The 19,471-nt window shown below is 52.8% G+C and overlaps 1 protein-coding gene across 2 annotated transcripts; it reads right to left on the bottom strand.

The window, feature by feature from the left end:
- Positions 1 to 3,372: 3,372 nt before the first annotated feature.
- HROB (homologous recombination factor with OB-fold) lies at positions 3,373 to 17,336 on the bottom strand. 2 transcript variants are annotated; one of them, XM_074978830.1, is made up of 10 exons: positions 17,256 to 17,336; positions 16,745 to 16,795; positions 13,056 to 14,357; positions 11,879 to 11,962; positions 9,416 to 9,556; positions 7,296 to 7,404; positions 6,380 to 6,465; positions 4,784 to 4,942; positions 4,249 to 4,471; positions 3,373 to 3,832 (listed from the first exon to the last, which is right to left on the bottom strand). In XM_074978830.1, exons 1-10 carry the CDS (start codon positions 17,256 to 17,258, stop codon positions 3,759 to 3,761), a joined length of 2,232 nt encoding a protein of 743 aa, XP_074834931.1. In that variant the 5' UTR covers positions 17,259 to 17,336; the 3' UTR covers positions 3,373 to 3,758. The 2 variants fall into 2 exon arrangements, with proteins under 2 accessions (XP_074834931.1, XP_074834930.1); XM_074978829.1 differs by lacking the exon at positions 17,256 to 17,336 and having other exon boundaries at positions 16,745 to 17,219.
- Between the last annotated feature and the right edge of the window lie 2,135 nt (positions 17,337 to 19,471).

Genomic DNA, 19,471 nt, shown 5'->3' with positions numbered 1-19,471 from the left:
CTGCTCTGTGACAGTGGACTAAACGTGGGCCATACGGGCCTGCTGGCCAGTTGCAAGGCCACTGCAAACGCTACCGTCCACACTAGAGAAGGACCAGCTCCAGGAATGAGTGCTCTGCCATCATGAGCCCTGAGGTGTGTGTACACACGTACACACATACACACTCTCTCTCTCTCTCCCCACCGCCCCCCTTAGTTTAATTCCTCCTTTGCTGTGAGACCTACAAAATTCTTGAGCTGTGAGGCACGGTGACCACTCTCCCTAATGCTTCTCCACTTCCTCCACCTCCCCTCGCATCATCTCCTGCTGGTGTTGCTTGGGGGCAGGCTCCATCTTTCTGAGTCTGTGGTTGCCCAGCATCTAGCCCGCTGAGGGCCTGGCCCAGGACTTCTTGGTGCTACCACATTACACTGGCCCCTCTTTAGAGCTTGCAAGTTGTCCGGCAATTGAGAGCTGGTGGGGTCAGACTGACAGCACTGGAGTGCACGGGTCCTCCAGTGGAGGGATAGGAGAAGCAGATGGACATAAGAAGCTGCAGAAACCGCCATCACCTCCAGCCCCCTTGCTAGGGGCTAGCACAGAGATGGACTCCTTGGTGTGTATTCTTGGGGAGGTGGGTAAGCAGGGGGCCAGCAGGGGCAGTGGTGTGGGGTCCCACCACAGGGCTTCACTCCCTCATGCTGGGGGCTGGGACAAGCAGCACTTCCCAAGCTGGATCTGTGCAGTAGGCAGATGGCATCAGAGATTTTCAAGACAAGGAGACCTGTGATGGAGACAGGGGTGCCTATAGGTGCACGCTGTCAGGACCAGGCAGCTGAATCCCCTGCCTGCTTTGAAGGGAAGCCAGGGCCTGCCAGCTTCTCTTTTCCAGGGAGGAAAGTGTACTAGTAAGGCCCCTGCTTCTTACCTCGGCACCGGGGCAGAGCTGCTGGGAAGAGGGCAGGAGCTGACTGGCTGTTCCCCTTGAGGGTTTGGAGTTCAACCGCAGTGACACTGGGGGAGCCCATCCCTCTGACTGATCATTCCAGGCTCCCTGCAGGTGTCCTCTGAAGCAGGGAGGGAGCTTGACTCCCCCTTTGGGGAGCTTCTGGGGGGCTGGAAAAAGGGCAAGAATTCAGAGGCAGGAGCCAGCAATCAACTCGTGCCTTTCATAGAGCGAATCCCAGCAGGGCTGCTGACTCCAACGGGCGGCCGAGGTGAGGGGCCTGCTGGCCAGGTGCTGCAGGGCTGTAACCCAGCTCCCCGGGGGAAGAAATAGAAGAACTGAACCGTGACACTTGCTCACCGGGAGGGCAGCGGCTGCAGAGTTAGCATTGCTGTTTGGAGCCAGGCTGTTGCGCCAACCAGCATACAAATGCGATGGGAGAGCATTAGTGCCAGGGTGAGGGAGAGAATGACAACAGAGGAAATGGTCTTTAAAAAATTCTTGAATGTTTCTGCCTCGTGGCAATGCTGTAAAACCCTCGGCCAGATCCTCAACTAGTACATATTAGCATCAGCCTCATGACTTCATAAGAGCCTGGCTGACCTACGCCAGCTGAGAATCCAGCTGTGGGTCTTCACCCAACTTAAACTACAGGGAGGCATCCCAGTTTCTTGTTAAACAGAACCTCACGCGGGCAGGGGGAAAATCGCTGAAGTGGAGGTGACGTGGTTTAGTGGGCAGGCATTGGACTGGGACTTCAACCCAGCTCTCTTGCCAGTGCTGTGAAGCAAGTTTGGGCAGTGCTCCATGGCTCAGTCCCCCCTCCCCGCTTTGTTCAATGGGGATAATGAGGCTGCCCTTGTTTGTAAAGGGCTTTGGGGACACTGAGCTAAGTGTTAATACACGGTACAGGGGAGAAGCCTTGCTACTAATGCAGTGTTAGGCTGTGGCAAAGAAAGAAAAACAGCTCAGGGTCCCTTCCAGCCTGGACAAAGCTTTGGAGAATGCATTGGGTAGAAGAAGCCTACTGCGGCCAAGGGGGAACTTCTTGGCAGAGATGCAGCATTAGCTATTTCCCCAGCCCTGGAGTGGAGAGGGGCCATCCCAGCCTACCCCCAACAAACCAAGGGGGAAAGCAGGGCCCTTCCATGAAGTATTTCCATAAGCCCTTTCAAGTTGAGCCCATAACTGCAGAGCGAGCAAGGCTGGGAGGAGGAGAGAGGAAAGGAGATCCCCTACCCCAAGTCTCCACTTTCGAGAGCGTTAATCACAAGCCCCGTTGTAACGGGAATCATTGATGACAGGCGCTCTCAGCAGTTCCATGGCAGGTTTTTAAACAGACAGAGGGGGAGCAAAACAAGACAGGTAACATGCTTGAGGCAATAGCAGTAGGCCAGGCACTTGCCCCAGCCCTGTCTGGGAGCTGCCCCTGTGCAGGATCTTCTCTTTATAGCACTTGCTCATCCCTGCAGCCAGGGGCTGCTTTTAATGGGAGATTAACGTGGAAGCCTGAAGCAGCCCTGAAGTTTCAGTTGGGTGCAAACACAGCTGGATTCTCACTGGTGTAGGGCAGCCAGGCACGATGCTAATTTGCACCCCCTGAGGATCAGGCTGAGGGTTTTACAAAGCTGAAGAGAGACAGAAACATTCGAGAACTTTTAAAAGGACAATTTCTTCTGTCATTATTCCCCCACCCAGCCCCAGAAATACATGTTCCCCCCTCCCATTTGTACGTCAGCAGGTGCAGGATGGTGCTGTGAAACAGCCTAGCCCCAAACAGCAATGCCGGCTCAGCAGCCGCCGCTGTGAGCAAAGGAGGAGGGGAAGGGGGGATTTTTTTTGTTTTTAAACCACAGTGTCACTTTAAGATCAGGGCCTGAGAAGATTTCCCAGGAGAACGAAGCCGAACCAGCAGGATGCCAGAAGTCCTTGGCCCAGACATTGGGGACAAGAGGCGAGTGCAGCTGTCACCATCGCCAGGCTGGTGTGGGGGTTCTGGCTGGCCTGGCTGCTAATTAGTGGAGAACGATATCCACCATATAGCTGCACGTGAGACCAGCCACTGTTGGGGAGTGGGGGATGCGGCTCCAATCCTCCAAAGGTATTGAGTAGCTTTAAGTCTCAGCAGTGGAGTTGCGGTCGCTCAACAGCAGGGAGGATCAGGCTTCATTATCAAGCACCCGGTTGTCTTCAGCTGCAGCTCCTGTCCTGTAATGGAGCGAATCACGCAGCCCTTGTGTGTCCCTCTGCAAGGCGGTCACCAGGAGCATGGCTAGGACTCCTTCACTCCCCAAAGTGACTCAGCCCACTCAACAGTAATGCTTGAAAGGAGCCGTGCTCCAGTTAACAGAAGCCTTCAGTGCTCCCCACACAGCACTGTGCTCTCCCGGCTGCGAGAGAGGCTGGAAGGGAAAGGAGGGCAGTTGAAGAAAGTCACACGTTTGAGGTGCCAAAGACTCGTTTAATGCAGGAATCAGGTTCCAGAGGGAAAAGCCGTGTCACTTGCGGACAGCGAGGGGTCCAGGGCCCCAAGGGTGCAGCTGCCAGGGCCCAGAGGCAGCAAGGCAGACATTTCATGTCAGGGCTGCCAGCATTGCCCTGTTCTGCCCAGGAAACCCAAACTACCCCTCAGCAGCGTCTTGTCCTCACAGCTCCCAGCCAGGGAACAAACCTACCCTTCATAAACGAAACGCAGGACGCTTCAGGCACAAGAATCACCTGCTGTTCGGAGCCCAACCCCTGCCGTGATTCAACCTGGTTCTGCCAGTGGCTGAATGTCCATCCAGCTCCAGGCTGGCTAGGGGATCTTGGCCTTGCTGTTGCTCCAGAGCAGTCACCAGCTGCTCTCCATGCTAGAAGCAGAAAAGAAGTCTTCTGGGAGCTGTCCTAGGAGCCCATCCAGGTCATCTGCACAGACGGGAGAAGAATAGGGATCAAGTTCATTTCAGAGGAGGGGGAGAAAGTTTCCCATTTAATCCTGGGGCATCTAGGGGCCCTGTCGCTGGGGAATTAAGCCTTTTACCCCAGGAGCTCAACTTCCAAAGAAATGGGCCCACCTCCTTGGAAGGATTAAACACGTTTGGAAAAGGAAAAATAAAAGATGATGCTAAGGGAGACAGCCACCATCTCTTCCATATTCTTCCTGGACTTCCTACAGACAGCAGCCAAGACTGCCATGTGACGGGACCAGCAGAAGGCATCTGCCCTATTCATTGGGTGGGCCAGATTCTCAAATGCCTGGCACCCATCCCCCATCAGGCACCCAACAAGCGGAGCTCTTTGGGGAATGTGGCCCATAACATCTGCAGCCAAATCTACCTTACCCATGTCACAGGCTTCAGCCCCCAGGGGCTCCTCTTGGGAAGGTCTGCTTGACCCTGATCTGCTCACTCCATGGCTCCCCAGTGGCAGTAGTCCTCCAGGCGACGGGTCTGTACTCCAGCTGCTGTTTCCACTCCTTCCGAAGCTCCAAGTGCACCTGGGGTTGGAAGCACTCCCGGGGATATTTGCTGGAGAGTCCTGCTGGAATTCAGCTGGGCTTTGGACCTACAAAAAGCCAGACAGCCAAGATGCTCTGGGCTTTCCCTTCGTTTGCTCTCAGCACGATAGCGTCAGACCCTCTCTTCCTGAAATCTCCCATGTCAGTACCTACCCCCTCCAGAATCTCCTTAGTCCTCCAAGCTGCCCTCAATATACTTCCCCCTGCAGAAACAGGCATTTATCTGTTCCTCCCAAGTCCACGAAAGCCCCTAGTCGTGCTCAGATTCTTAGCACACCTCCCCCAAATGCCTCCAGACCCAGCCAGGCCAGACTTCTCAAATGCCCCACAGAACACAGGAGATACACATGGCTCTGTACCTCCGAGGACACTAGCACTGTCCTATCTCCCGTCTGCCCATGCTCCTGCGATGGCTGTGGGAGGCCCCCATCCCTAGACTCCGGCAGGTAAATCTTCAGCAGGTTGTTGGGCGTCACGTTGAGGTAGTGATTGCGGTGGGACGGGGAAAACACGCCCACCTGCAATGAGAGGGGAAGGCTACTCACCAGTACCCAGCGTTCTCTGGCCCCCGATATTCCCAGTGGCACACCCCACAAGAGGTAATGGGCAACCCCACCTGAAAGACAACTCAGCACCTCCAGAATTGTTTGCAGGTGTCAGTCTTCGCCAGCTGCTGGGACAGAAAACTGGCTGTGCTGGAGACAGATGCCCCAAATCCAAAGCTGGGGCAGTGAGGGACATACCTCACCCTCTTGGGTCACAGAGGCTGAACTCACCAGACTGCCCCATTCAGTCACTGGCCTCTGAGGACAGCCAGCCACCAAAGGGGACAATCTGGGGCACGTGGTCATTGCCAGCTGATGGATTTTAAGCAAGGATGGCTGCCCAGTAGGTAACAGACCAAGCCCTCTCCCACCTTATCCCAGTCACAGAATCACAGAACAGAGCGGAACCTTGAGAGGTCCTCAAGCCCAGTCCCGTTGCACTCGTGGCAGGAACCACCACCAAGACCAGGGGTTGGCAAGATAAGGCCTGGGAGCTGGAGCTGGCCCACCAACCCTTTTAACCGGGCCCATGGCTAGCCCTACCACGGCAGGGCAGGGGGAAGAGCTTCCAGTGCCATCTTCACCCCCAGCAAAACCAGCCAATGGGAGCAGAGAGATTTTGCTGGGGAAGGTGACAGTGCAGCACAAATTCTCAACTCCCATTGGCTGGTTTCTGGGGAACAGTTGCGGAGAGAGAGCTACACGGAACCACTGGGGGGCTGACTCTGCTGATAGATAAGCACCTCCCAGCTGCAGCTGGCCTCTGTCACCTGACACCAACTTCCTCTCAGACCCATCCTACACCTGTTCCCAGGCCAGAATCCTCTCCTGCACCCATACTCCCTCCCAGGCCCTGCCTTCCAGCATCCTCTCCTTCACCCAAACTCTCTCAGCCCACCCCCACGCTCTCCTGCATCTCAGCCTCCTTAGGCACCCGATCTTCATCCCAGACCCTGCACCACCTCCATAGAAGGGTGTGGCCCTTGACCCCTTACCAAAATCTTGGCAGCACCCCCATCAAAAAATATTGCCCATCCCTGATCTAGACCATCCGTGACAGGTGCTTTTCCAACCTGCTCTTAAAAAATCTCCAGTGATGGTGATTCCACAACCTCCCCAAGTAATTCATTCCAGTGCTTAGCCTCCCTGACAGGAAGTTTTTCCTCATGTCAAACCCAAACCTCCCTTCATCACCTCAGATAAGGGAAGCAGGAAGAGACAACTGGGGCTGGATGCAAGTCAGTGACCTAGCCGCAGATGGATCCGTGTGCAACGTATCAAATCCACACCCCCAGAACTCGATGCTTTTAGGACTCCCTGTTGCCACAAAGCTCTAGCTCCAGAAATAAAACACATGCACCTAAGAGTCCTTCAGTACGTAACCCTGGCCCTGATCTCTGCCTGAGGTACCTGCTTTAAGAGAAGCACTGCACCGGCCCTCAGGTCGTTCTGTCTCTCCTCCAGCAGCAGGCGGTGCACTGTCCCCTGCATCTCTCCTGTGGGCAGGACAGGGAATCCGTTAGCAACACTGGGCAGGTGCAGTCAGGCCAAGACCAAGCAGTACAATGACGTGGCTGCCACAGGGCTCTGGGCCGTAATGCGCGGGCCAAGCCAGCCTGCGAGGACATGCCCAAGAGGGAGGGACGACAAGCCACTGGGAAGGGGGATCAGGACAACAGGGCAGGCTAGAGTGTAATTCAGTGCGCCTCATTTTGCCATTTCCAGCCAAGCTTCCTGGCTCCTACAAGGGACAAGCACTCTGGAGGATCCGTCCGGTACCGGCCTGTGAGAGATGGGGCTTAGCTGATCACATCTCTCTGAGGTCCAATGAGTGACCCCCACTTCCACACAGCCTGGAGAGGCCTGTTCACAGCTAGCAGGAGGCCACAGTCAGATGGGTGGGTGGGTCACTATGAAGTTGGGAGCACCTAGTCTCATGTTTGAGAGGCAGCAGCTGGTTGCTGCAGGAGGGAGAAAGGAATCAACCCACCTCCATGCAGATCTACACAATCCTAAGCGTGTGTATTCTACCTCTGGAAATAAAACACAGGCCACAGCAAGAGGAAGGCTACAGAGCTCATGGGCCACTGATCAGGTGAACAAGATGGGCCTCACCTGCGTGGCTGAGAAGGGCAGGGGACACAAAGGGCGATGGTGGCAGAGCAGACAGAGAGACCCCGATGTCCTGGAGAAAGCTAGCAGGCAGGTACTACATATAAATGAGATCTTATTACTGGGAGGACAGCCAGCTATTATTTGTTGGTTATAGTTCCTTTGCTGGCCAACAGTCTCATTCACCGGCCAATGGGTTAACCGCTGCTCTTACCAGTAGGGTCCTTGAACACAGCGCCAGCGTCAACGGTGGTGCGTGTCAGTGACTTGATCATCACCGCCATGCTGGGAACCTTGTTCTTCGGGAGTTGCTTCAGCGCTGCCTACACAGGGGACAGAGAACCACTGCCTTTGGCAACTCAGTGGGCAGAAAGGGACACCTTGTGCTCGCTGCCAGGCCCTTCTGCACAATGCAATCCCAGTCCCTGCTGGGGCCAGCAGGTGCCCCTACAGCAGTTATTGCAATAAATCTTCAAGGACACAGGGAAGCTGGGGTTCCAAGTACGATGCTCCACTCTCAGGTTGCGTGTTCTGCCAAAAGGGTGGGCTAGGCTCTATACTGGGGACTTCCAGGGCAACCGTGCTGAGAACATGGTTTGGATTTGAGCATGCAGCCTTGGTTCCAAGAGCTCCCCAGGGCAAGGGAGGAGGCAGTGCCACAGCTGTGTCAGACAGGAGAGCTTGGAGACACTTCTGTCCCTTCCCTGCGTCTTCTCAAGTCTGAGGAGCTCACAGCGAGCAAAACAAGGCTAAGAATTTGCAAGATTCCAAAAGGCCAAGGGGCCACAAAGGACACCAGCAGCCTTCAGTATGAAAACAGTGGCACCGTTACCTCATCTTTTCCTTCCATGTGCAGAATTATTTTTATGTGCACTAAGGTATATGCAAATGTGCACCACCAGTAGGGAAAACAAAACTAGATGCGAGAGCTCTGATAATCAACTGGCTGGCATCCGAATCTCTCCTGAGCAACTGCACAGTTTACAGGGAACATTGGTGAATACCCCTGGATCAAAGCTTATATGCAGCCTTCAACTTCTATGATCCATTCTATATATCACCCTGAGTGCATATGGACAAATGTATTAGCACCATCTGGTACAGGTGGCTTTTTATAAGCTAACGATTTTCAGTGTGGCTAGTGGGTGTCTACTTGAATGATAAAGAGACTTCAGTCATGGGCTGCTTTGATCCGGGTTAAATTTTTTTCAAAACCCCCTTCTCCTCCCCACACAGCTTCCACCTCTTGGCCCCCCCGACTGCTTCAGAGCAGGTAGAACTGAATAATTCAGTTATTGTCTCTGGACACCTCTCATTTCACTGTAAACAAATGGGCCAAATGTTTCCAAGGAGTCAGTAGAAACAGGGCCCAAGTACAGGCAACAAGCAACCCTGCTGGACAAACTGTCAAATCACTTATTTCAATCAAAGCCTTAGCCATGAATTTGGTCTTTAAGTTAGAGAGAGGCTCAGAAATCCTGTAATAGGCACTTGTGGTTGGTCAAGCTGAATGCTGAGATGAGACTCAACTACCTGCAGGTGCTGAGTTCAGGATGATCATTCACTGGACAGAAGCACCTGTGCCTATTTGAATGCAGTCAACTAAGCATATTCACCTGGTTATAGCAGACACCTGGGTTTATTAGGCACTATGCCAGCACATGCCTGAGCAAGAACTCTTTGTAAACCACACTGAAGATAAACATGTCATGTGTAGCTGTCCACATAATACAGTATTCAGTGCATGAGCCTTAAATAACTATTTTTAGGACACTAGTTTGTTCAGGGAGATGATTCCCCTGGGTCAGTGCATCTGGGACAATAGGCTGGTCTTCTACCCTGGGATTCCATGCTTTGCAGACCAAAGAACCTAGCTCCCTGGGGCAGCAGCAGCAGGGAAATTACTATGGTTGCAAAAACTGGGCTACTGGGCATGCTTTTAACGGACTGCTAAACTGAAGCCAGATTGACTGTGAGCTCCTGTGGCTACAGCATGTGGGCCTATGATGTTTACACCTCAATCTGCACTGGCTGTTTCATAAAAACAGCACAGGCAGTTACTAGTGTCCTGACAACTGCCAGCTAACTGCAGCTTCAGACAAGTGATATCAGACACATCTGCCCTCCCCAGAGGAGGCTGTTGCAGGAGGGCTCCATGATGGTAGCAGATGCTGGGCCCTGTTCTGTCATGGTGGATCTGCACAGCACAGCTGAGGAAGCCAAAAGTATCACTTAGAGAGCCGGGGTCAAACCTTGTGGAGGTGCCAGTGCAGAGGAGCTGAATTCCTACTTTCCTGCAAGGAGCCTTCACACGCGGCACAGACCCCTCCTCACCTTCCGCAGCACCATGGCCACACTGTACGTCCTGAGGAAACAGGAGGGGTCTCTCTCATCCAACCGCAGCTCCCTTTTCATGGCAGTCCAGGGACCTTTTCCAAAGTCCTCTTCTATTGGCTGCTGGGAACTTGGTACTTCCTGCAGTCACAGGACAGACATGTATCAGAGAGGCAGCCGTGTTAGTCTGTAGCTTCGTGAACAAGAAGTCTTGTGGCACCTTATAGACTAACAGATATTTTGGAGCATAAGCTTTTGTGGGCAAAGACCCACTTCATCAGATGCATGAGTGGGGGGCTGGTGTTTCAGAGGGGTATTTAAAGAGTGGGGTCCCAGTAAGAGAGAGGGTCAGAGCTGACTAGGTCTATTCAGCAAGGTGGAAATGGCTTAGTATCAATAGTACTTATCAAAAGAGTCAAAAACAAGTCAGATCAGACAGGGGGATGTGAGCCTTTGTCAGAGTCTAATGGGACGATATTAGCACCCAGAGCAGAGAAACTGCCTCTGTAAGTGGCGAGCCACTCCCAGTTTCTCTTTAATCCATGGTTAATGGAGTCAAATTTGCAAATAAATTGCAGCTCAGAGATTTCTCTCTCCATTTGATTTTTGAAATTTTTTTGTTTCAGGTCTGTCACCCTTAAATCTGCCACTAAGTGTCCAGGGAGATTGAAGTGTTCCCCCAGGGGCTTCCATACATTACTGTTCCTGAGACATTGTCACTACATTCAGAATCAAATTAAAGTTTATTTTGTACTAGCAGCTCTTTGTCTGTGCAGAAACAGAACTTTGAACTAGTGCATTAAGGGAAGCAGAGGTGACCCTTCCTCCGAATCAGTGCTACGTGTAAGTACTTTAGGGTATCCCTACCTTTTGATTAGGGCCAGGATCCCCAGTCAAGCCTTGGAAGGATTAGATTTTTCGATCTGTAAATGTTGATTTCACAGAACACACACACACACACCACACCACACCCCCCCATCAATGAGAATCAAAACACAGAGAGAGACAGAGACAGAACCAGAGAGAGAGAGAGAGGAAGGCAAAGAAAGAAAAATACTGCATGGGAACTAGTTGGAGGCCAGGGATTCTGCCTTTTGAATGAGGCGGACGCCAAACGGACTTGCAAATGAACAGTAAAACACAGGATGATAGAAGGATCTCTACTTGGTACATTTTGACATGAGATGTTGACAATGTGTATTATCTTACAAAGTTTTAACTTTTTGATTCTCAACAGCTAGTGTCATTAAATAATTGGACATGTCCCCTCACCTGCATTCCCCCGAGCAGTGAAAATTTAGAGGGAACAAAGGTTAAAAATATGCTTAAAAATTAGCATTGCTATTATCAGTGAGAATTATTTAAAAAAAAAATCAAATAGTGCCACGCCTAGCTGTATCTGAGGTCTAATCTACACTTAAAAGAGGATGACGCACCTACGTTAGGCGAAGGCATGAAAAAATCCAAGTATGCTGAACCTAACCTTGGCATGGGTGCTGCTATGTTGAGGAAGAGCGCTGTCACTGACCTAGCTACTATCGTACAGGGAGATGATGCTTCTGCACTGATGGACAAGTCTTTTCTATCAGTACAAGGCTGCATCTGCATTAAAGGGTTATCCCACCATAACTATGGGGCGATAGTCCTGGTAGCACAGACACCCAGTTTGCTGGCCCATCATGACTCAAATGTTCCAATAAGTCCTACAGGGCTTCACAGTCCTTCCAACTGCACCTGGACACCAGCCAGAACTAGGACTCCACATTTCACACAGCTCCTGGCTGGGGTTTGAACTGTACAAAGCTCTGGCAGGAACAATCCTATGTTGCCCCCTGCTGGAGGAAAGGCAAAATGACCCATTAGTTTGTATTTTCCAACCCAGTTCTATGCTGGTTAATGGAAATCCAGAGATCTCTGCTCCAGCAAAACCTCTCAATGGTAGGAAAAGTTTTAATTCAAGATTCTGCCATTTCAGATCTGCACAAGGCCCTCAAAGTCATAGCACTCTGGGAAGATGTGGGGTAGATGGACTGCATTCTGCCCCCAAGGAGAAAACAAGTGGCCCCTTAGCCTCCAGCTGCCACAAAACACCCTCATCACAGTGAGAATTAGCATGTGAGCAGTTCCTAGCAGAATGTCGGACTGCAACAGCTGCCAGCTGAGGACTACTGACCAAGGGACCAGTACTTGTGGACTATTTGCTGCCCAGATCCCTGGAGGGTCCTGAAGTTTTTGGGTATCTCCAATGAGCTTTGCCCCGGTGTATTTCAACCAACATCTCAGATGCAAATGAGACCCTGGAGATGCTGCCTGATCAGGAGCAGATTTTGGTACCATGCTTCAGGCTACTGTTGGATGCAGCCAGCAAGGAGCAGACACACACACTAGGGGGCTGTGTCCAATTTTGATGCTGTTGCTGCTAGAAGCGTGTGCTGTGGGGTATAGAGAAAAAAAGCATATTACCTCTGTCTGTAGCTTTGCCAGCGCTCCATGGGCTGGAGTCTGAGGAGTAGAAATCAGGATTTCTTCAAGATTTTTCCCACCGTGCTTAAGAAAGAGAGCAGCATCTGTTACTTACAAGTACAGCTTCTCAGATTAGATGTGCACTCAGGGCACTCTCAGAGGCAATTAACACATTTTACATCTCTTTCAGCAAGTCTCTGGGACCTCAAAAGCAATCCTTCAAAAACCAAAGAGGTTCTGCTACAAATCTTACTGAGTGACCCTCGGGGCTGAGATCTCTGTCACTGGGGCCAAGGATGGGTCTGTGTGCCAGTCTTCCTAGCCCAGGGAGCTAATGACAGCGTCTAGCCATTCAGAGGCTACTTTCTGCCCAACAGTGTAAAGTGTGAAACTGACTTCAGCCTGCCTAGTTAGAAGGAGCTCATTGTGGCTCTCTGAAAGAAGAGGAGATAGGGATAAAAGCTGCAGGGGGCAGGGAACAACCACAAGAAAAGACACATTCCTACCATTCAGTATGGAATTGATCCTACCTCCACTCTCTCATGTAACTTGCTTGTGTGTGTACCTATAAACTCCTCACAGAGTAGCAAGGGCTTCAGAAAGGTTCTTCCACAAAGACTCAGAAATAACCCGCTACTGGAAAGGACGAAGGTGCAGGTTAACATGGATCCAAATCTTGAAGGTTCAGATAAAACGTGATCCAAATCAGAGCAACAGCTCTTCCCCTTAAACTTTCACACCAGTCCTGCCAAAGGCCTGTTCCACATAAAGAGACAGACAGGTCTAAACAGATTTTACAGTAAGTTAGGGAGAAACGTAGCTAGAACTGTACAATGTATCTATTTAGTAACCGCTCAGCTCCTCCAGGGTATTTAGGTAGCTAACTCCCACTGAAATACAAGGAAGTTAAGCTCCTAAATACCTCTCAGACTTTGGGCCTACGTGACTCTGAGCACCATGAAGACGGGAGAAGGTGTGTAATGTTCCCCACAAAACCCTCATGCAGAAGGAAATCCAGGGAAGCAACTTCTATCTACTCCTTGCTTGCTCTGTGGACAGTGCAGTGTGTGGATCACACCTGAAAGGCAACATGCTCATTGGTTCAATCTCTTAGGGTCCATGTTTGAGTTACTGCTTCCCACTGAGATCCCAGCCACCTCCCCTGCACGCATCTTACCTGATGAGGCAGAATCCCCGCTGGTCCTGGGAAGCGGCGGGTTTTTACCCGTGATGGGGTCCAGCTAGCGACTTTGGGAGTTTTGTTGGCTGCCGTGACCAGCTGCACAAGGTGATTGGTGACCACTGGGGTCTGCAGGGTCACAGCAGCAGGAGAGGCTGAGCAGGGAGTCCGCGGGGTGATGGAAGTTGCTGACTCCACACAAGTCATTAAGGACCGTGGTCCTTCTCGGAGCCTAAGAGGTGGCCGCCAACTGCTGTTGGACCCTGTGGGTGTGGAACAGCCCTGACTGGGCACCTGTGGTACTGGTGGCCTTACAGTCCTACCCTCTACAGAGATGCAGCTTGAAGCCATTACTGGAGCCACAGAAGGGCTGCTTGCTTCGGCTCCAGACTGAGCCCGGGGTGCTGGAAAAGGCCTCAAAGTGCGGCACCTGGGAGTGGAGATGGCACCACAAGATACCCCTGTAGCAGCACTGCTCTGTGGGACTGCATTCACCAAGGAGCTAGCTGGAGCAACTAGGCTAGATGGAGAGGAGAAAGAACCTGCCGTGCTTGGCCTCAGCTTTAGTTTCAGAGCAGGGTCTGCTTGCTGGAACGGGGACAGATTCTGCATCCTCTCTGCTGCCATGAAGACAGCCTCGCTCCCCTCCTGCTGTAGAGGGACTGAGCCACCAGGGCTAAGCGTTACCATTGGACCTCCCACCCGAAGCTTTTTGTAAACGGTCTGTCCCTGGTTGCTTTCGTCTTTCCTGCATGCCCTAGGGGGCATTTCCTTCTCAGGCGGGGCAGGCCCAGGACCTGGGTTCTCACAGGCTGCATCCAACTGCATCCAGTCTGCCAGGAACAGGTCATTTTCAAATTCATCAGAACAAAGGGGAGGCTGTCGGCTCACGAACTTAAACCCTGTTGCTGAGCGGCAGCTTCGGGTGCAGTCACTGGGGCGGTTTGAAGGGCACAGGGCCGGTGCTGCCAAGGAGGGGGCCATCTGGTTCTTTCGAGTCTTAAAGCCCACAGCTGGAGGATCCACTGTCTGATCATTCACTGCTGTCAGAGGCCTCAGGCCAGGTGTTTTGCTGGAAGGGCAGTCAGCCCCAGCTTTCAGTTTTGGAAGGTTCTGCAGCCCAAAGACTGGGGACAACACATTGGTGCTGGGAAGAGCAAGCAGCTGGGACTCGTGGGCTGGTGCCAAAGGGCAACCTGGGTCTTTGGGCCCAGAGGAAAATGATCTTAAACATCTTGAGTTCACAGGGACTGTATCTGAGAACTGGTTCTCCGCATCCTCCACAGCCAACAGGAAATCCTGCAAAAGCAGACAAAGCACCACAAAGATTGAGATATATTAGAAACAAGAGGACGACCAGGGACAGGGTAGGGCCATTGCTCAGTGAGGAGGGAGAAACAGTAACAGGGAACTTGGAAATGGCAGAGATGCTTTATGACTTCTTTGTCTTGGTCTTCACTGAGAAGTCTGATGAAGGAATGCCCAACATAGCGAATGCTAGTGGGAAAGGGGTAGGGTTAGAAGTTGAAATAAAAAAAGAACAAGTTAAAAATCACTTAGGAAAATTAGATGTCTGCAAGTCACCAGGGCCTGATGAAATGCATCCTAGACTACTCAAGGAGCTGATAGAGGAGGTGTCTGAGCCTTTATCTATCATCTTTGGAAAATCATGGGAGACAGGAGAGATTCCACAAGACTGGAAAAGGGCAAATATAGTGCCCATCTATAAAAAGGGGAATAAGAATAACCCAGGAAACTACAGGCCAGTCAGCTTAACTTCAGTGCCAGGAAAGATAATGGAGCAGGTAATTAAAGAAGTCATCTGCAAGCGTTTGGAAGGTGGTAAGAAACAGCCAGCATGGGTTTGTAAAGAGTAAATCTTGTCAGACTAATCCGATAGCTTTCTTTGATAGGATAACGATCTTTGTGGATAGGGGAGAAGCGGTAGATGTGGTATACCTAGACTTTAGTAAAGCATTTGATACAGTCTCGCATGATATTCTTATCACAAAACTAGGCAAATACAATTTAGATGAGGCTACTATAAGGTGGGTGCATAACTGGCTGGATAACCGTACCCAGAGAGTAGTTCTTAATGTTTCTCAATCCTGCTGGAAAAGTATAACAAGTGGGGTTCTGCAGGGGTCTGTGTTAGGACCGGTTCTGTTCAATGTCTTCATCAATGATTTAGATATTGGCATAGAAAGTTCGCTTATTAAGTTTGCAGATGGTACCAAGTTGGGAGGGGTTGCACCTGCTTTGGAGGATAGGGTCATAATTCAAAATGATCTGGATAAATTGGAGAAATGGTCTGAGGTAAACAGGATGAAGTTTAATAAGGACAAATGCAAAGTACTCCACTTGGGAAGGAACAATCAGTTTCACACATACAGAATGGGGAGAGACTGTCTAGGAACGACTACAGCAGAAAGGGATCTCGGGGTTATCGTGACCACAAGCTAAATATGAGTCAACAGTGTGATGCTGTTGCAAAAAAAGCAAACATGATTCTGGGATGCATTAACAGGTGTGTTGTGAACAAGACACGAGAAGTCATTCTTCCGCTCTACTCTGCGCTGGTTAGGCCTCAGCTGGAGTATTGTGTCCAGTTCTGGGCACCATAGTCCAAAAAAGATGTGGAGAAACTAGAGAGGGTCCAGAGAAGAGCAACAAGAATGATTAAAGATCTAGAGAATGTGACCTATGAAAAAAGGTTGAAAGAATTGGGCTTGTTTAGTTTGGAAAAGAGAACAGTGAGGGGAGACATGATAGTGGTTTTCAAGTATCTAAAAGGGAGTCATAAGGAGGAAGGATAAAACTTGTTCTTCTTGGCCTCTGAGGATAGAACAAGAGGCAACGGGCTTAAACTGCAGCAAGGGAGGTTTAGGCTGGACATTAGGAAAAAGTTCCTAACTGTCAGGGCGGTCAAACAGTGGAATAAATTGCCAAGGGAGGTTGTGGAATCTCCATCACTGGAGATATTTAAGAACAGGTTACATGGATGTCTGTCAGGGATGGTTTAGATAGCAGATGGTCCTGCCATTGGGGCGGGGGCCTGGACTCGACGGCCTCTCGAGGTCCCTTCCAGTCCTAGTGTTCTAGGATTCTTTACCTGGGATGCTCTGGCGATTCAACTAACCCTGCCTTTAACGTAAGAAGACAGTACAGCTACAAAGGCCCTAAGATGAGTGACTTAGTATCGCCAGCCTTGGACCAAGATCCTAGAGCACAGCTCGACACGAGGAGCACTGGAAACCTGACGCAGGGTAGAGACGATGGCAGTCACTGGATCCATAGTCTGCAGCCCTATTCTCGTTTGCTATACACGAGTACTCGCATCCCGTAGGCCAGGCAGGGACATTTTGCCAGCGTGCCCTCGGGGAGCCGGGGGTGTCAAGAGCACCCAGAAGTTTGGTTCCCTTGTCAATCACGGAATCATAAAATCCGCACAGCTCTATGCCTCAGCTCGGCGCAGGGACACGCTTCTCAACGCCGCTGCGCGCAGGCCAGCCCCTGCCTGAGCAGGAGGCCAAAGGAGGCCGGACTAGGAGGCCAAATTCCCTGGGTCAGGTTCTCAGCGGGTGCAACTGCTGCGCGCGCCGCCTACCAACCCATTGGCCCCCCGCTTCCCCGTCACTTGCCGGGTCTCTCCTGCCCCACGCTGGTTCCCAAGGGCATCTCCTCACCTCATCTTCCAGCTCCGCTTCCGCAGCGAACAGCTCCCGCAGCCTGCAGGCCTGGGGGAGGCAGCAAGAGACGCCTTCGCTCGCGAGCCCGCCCTGCCAAGCCGGCAGCCTCCCCGCCCGCTTCTGCGGCGCCCGAATCGCCAGGCTCCTTCGCTCTCCCGCTCCCGGCGCTTCGGGGCCGACACCCGCCCGGGGCCCGGGCCAGGCCATCGCCGGAGGCCTTGGTTTTTGCAAGGCTAAAACCGGCCTCCTCCCAGCCCCGGGGCTGGGGCGGACTTCGCGGCACGGGAGAGGCTCCCCGGACTGCGCGGGGGTCCCAGCTCCCCCCACGGACCTCCCCGCCCGGGCCTCCTCCTTGGGGGGGGGAGGGGACCCAGCTCCCCCCAGCGGCCCCCCCCACGGACCTCCCCGCCCGGGCCTCCTCCTTGGGCGGGGGGAGGGGACCCAGCTCCCCGCGTGGAGGCCTCCCCCGGAAGTTCCCGGGGTGCCCCCCCCTTGCCGGGGGCGTTACCATGGCAGCGGCGCGCCCGCTCCCCTCTCCCGGGCGGGGCCTGGCGGCCGCCAGCTCAACTCTCCCGCCGCCTTCCAGGGGAGGCGCCGGCCGGGGCCGACGAGCGCTGGGGCGGGGCGGGGCGGGGCGGGGCCAGCGGCCGCTCCGCCCCCGCCCGCCAGTCACCAGCCGCCCGCCCTGCCCGCTGTCGGTCCGTCCGCTCACCCGCCTGCCTGTCCAGCCAACTTCCCCTCCGCCCGCCCGCCCAGCGCCCCCGCCGTCTGTCCGTCCGTCCTGTCATCTGTCCAGCCACCCGCCCCCTACCTGTCCCCCTGTCTGTTCATCTGCCTGTCCGTCCAGCCAGGGGACGGCGCTCGCGGTGTGGTGGTGGTGCTGGGAGCCAAGGAATCAAGCGATGAACTCTGTGGGCTGGAAAACAGATCACCCCCCAGGACCCCCAGCTCCAGCCCCCACACATCCATCTGCCCGTCAGTCTGTCCGGCTGTCCACCACCTGCCTGTCCGTCCATCGGCCGGCCGCCCCATGCAGCGAGTCACCCACCTGCCCATCCCTCTGCTCATCCCTCAGCCTTGCCCTGAAGGTGGCTGTGACATTGTACAGTACCGCACGCGCCGTAGTTACCGCAGGGCAGTGCTTCTGCTAGGCAGGGTTGAGGTGGCCAACTTACTCACAGCTGATTTTTCCAAGAGCTCCAAAAGCCACCTGCATCCCAGCCTCTCTCTTGCGACGCCTTTGGCCGCCAGCGTTTCGAAGGAGCCCAGCAGCCGACGTGCGGAGACGATCCGACCCCTTATTTTAGTGCCTCAGTGCCAGCTGAGCATGCTGGAAAGTCAGGCCTGGTTTGTGGGGGGTTGCAAATGGTCAAACTCCACTCCAGAGTCAGCAAGTGGAACCATGATGTTATAAGTTGGGCGTGAGCCTTTGGAATTTTCCGACACTCCGGAACGGAAAACTCCGCTTTTGTCCAGCGGCTGAGTTGGAGGTGTTGTCCCACAACAGGAATTCAGACAGCGGGGACTGGAATCATTGCATGAGTGGATGTCTGGAATTGTTGGGTTGGAAGAGACCTCAGGAGGTCGTCGAGTCAACCCCTGCTCTGAAAACAGGACCAATCCTAACTAAGCCGCCTGAGCCAGGGCTTTGTCAAGCTTAAAGACCTCCACCGCCTCCCTAGGTAACGTATTCCAGTGCTTCACCATTCTCCTAGTGAAAGTTTTTCCTAATATCCAACCTAGTCTAGTTTTCGTTCCAGCTTTGAGTTAGATCTGCCTCATTCTTTCCCTGGTAGGCCCTATGGGGCCGGGGGAGGATGCTGCTCTGAATCTTTGCTTTCCAGCTGTGACTGGCTGGCACATGCTGAGTTGGGGAGTGGGGAATCTATAAATAACTGTACAGAAATAGCCAGTCTGAGCTCTAGTGAGCCAGACCAGCCACTAGAGGGGGACGGCCGCTCGTTCAACACAAAGGGGAGCAGAACCATGGGTGATGGAAGTGGAAGTAGCAAGTTGTAAGTGGTAGCACATTGCAGCAGGACATGCAGGCATCTGCTACTAAGAAAGTGCTGTTTGGCACCAAGCTTTATTGCTTCAGGCAGTTCAAAAGACAAATTGTGGTTTTGCTGCTTGCGGGCAGGGTCTTTTGGGGGGCTTCATTCTGTGGGAGAGATTCCCCTTTCAATTTGAGAGGCACTATGGATAGGCAATGGAGTGCAGAAGACTGGCGTTCAATTGCTAGTTTGGCTGTTGGCCTTCTGCGTGCTCCAGGGCAAGTCACTTCCCTGTCTGGGCTTCAGTTTTCCCCATCTATGCAATGGGGATAATGGTACTGACAGGCCTGGATTAACTAACATGGGCTGGCACAGAGGCTCCTGGCCACCTGGTAGAGGGAAAAGCCTCCCATTGAGTGGGGCTGCAACCCTATGCAATGCTTCTTGTTCAGTTTGGCCTGGCTGCCCCTTCACCCCCAATGGAGGAATAACTGGGCCAAACTTGAGTGAGTGGTGCTGCGACCTGATACTTGTTTCTACCTCGACCCAGGCCACCCACTTATCAGAAGGTTTGGTGCACCTTCCCCCTTCCTGACTGAAAACCTCTGACCTGGGTGGTGGTGGTGTGGCTAGGTTTGGCTAGGACATATCACATTCTCTATCTAGTTTAAGGAAGGTGTGGGGGTGCAAATTTCCTTTGCATACAAGGTCCAGAAATTCCTTTAAGATG

The sequence above is a fragment of the Carettochelys insculpta genome, chromosome 28 (assembly GCF_033958435.1).
Source record: "Carettochelys insculpta isolate YL-2023 chromosome 28, ASM3395843v1, whole genome shotgun sequence".
In the NCBI taxonomy this organism is placed as follows: domain Eukaryota; kingdom Metazoa; phylum Chordata; order Testudines; family Carettochelyidae; genus Carettochelys; species Carettochelys insculpta.
This window is presented reverse-complemented; position numbering and strand designations above follow the sequence as displayed.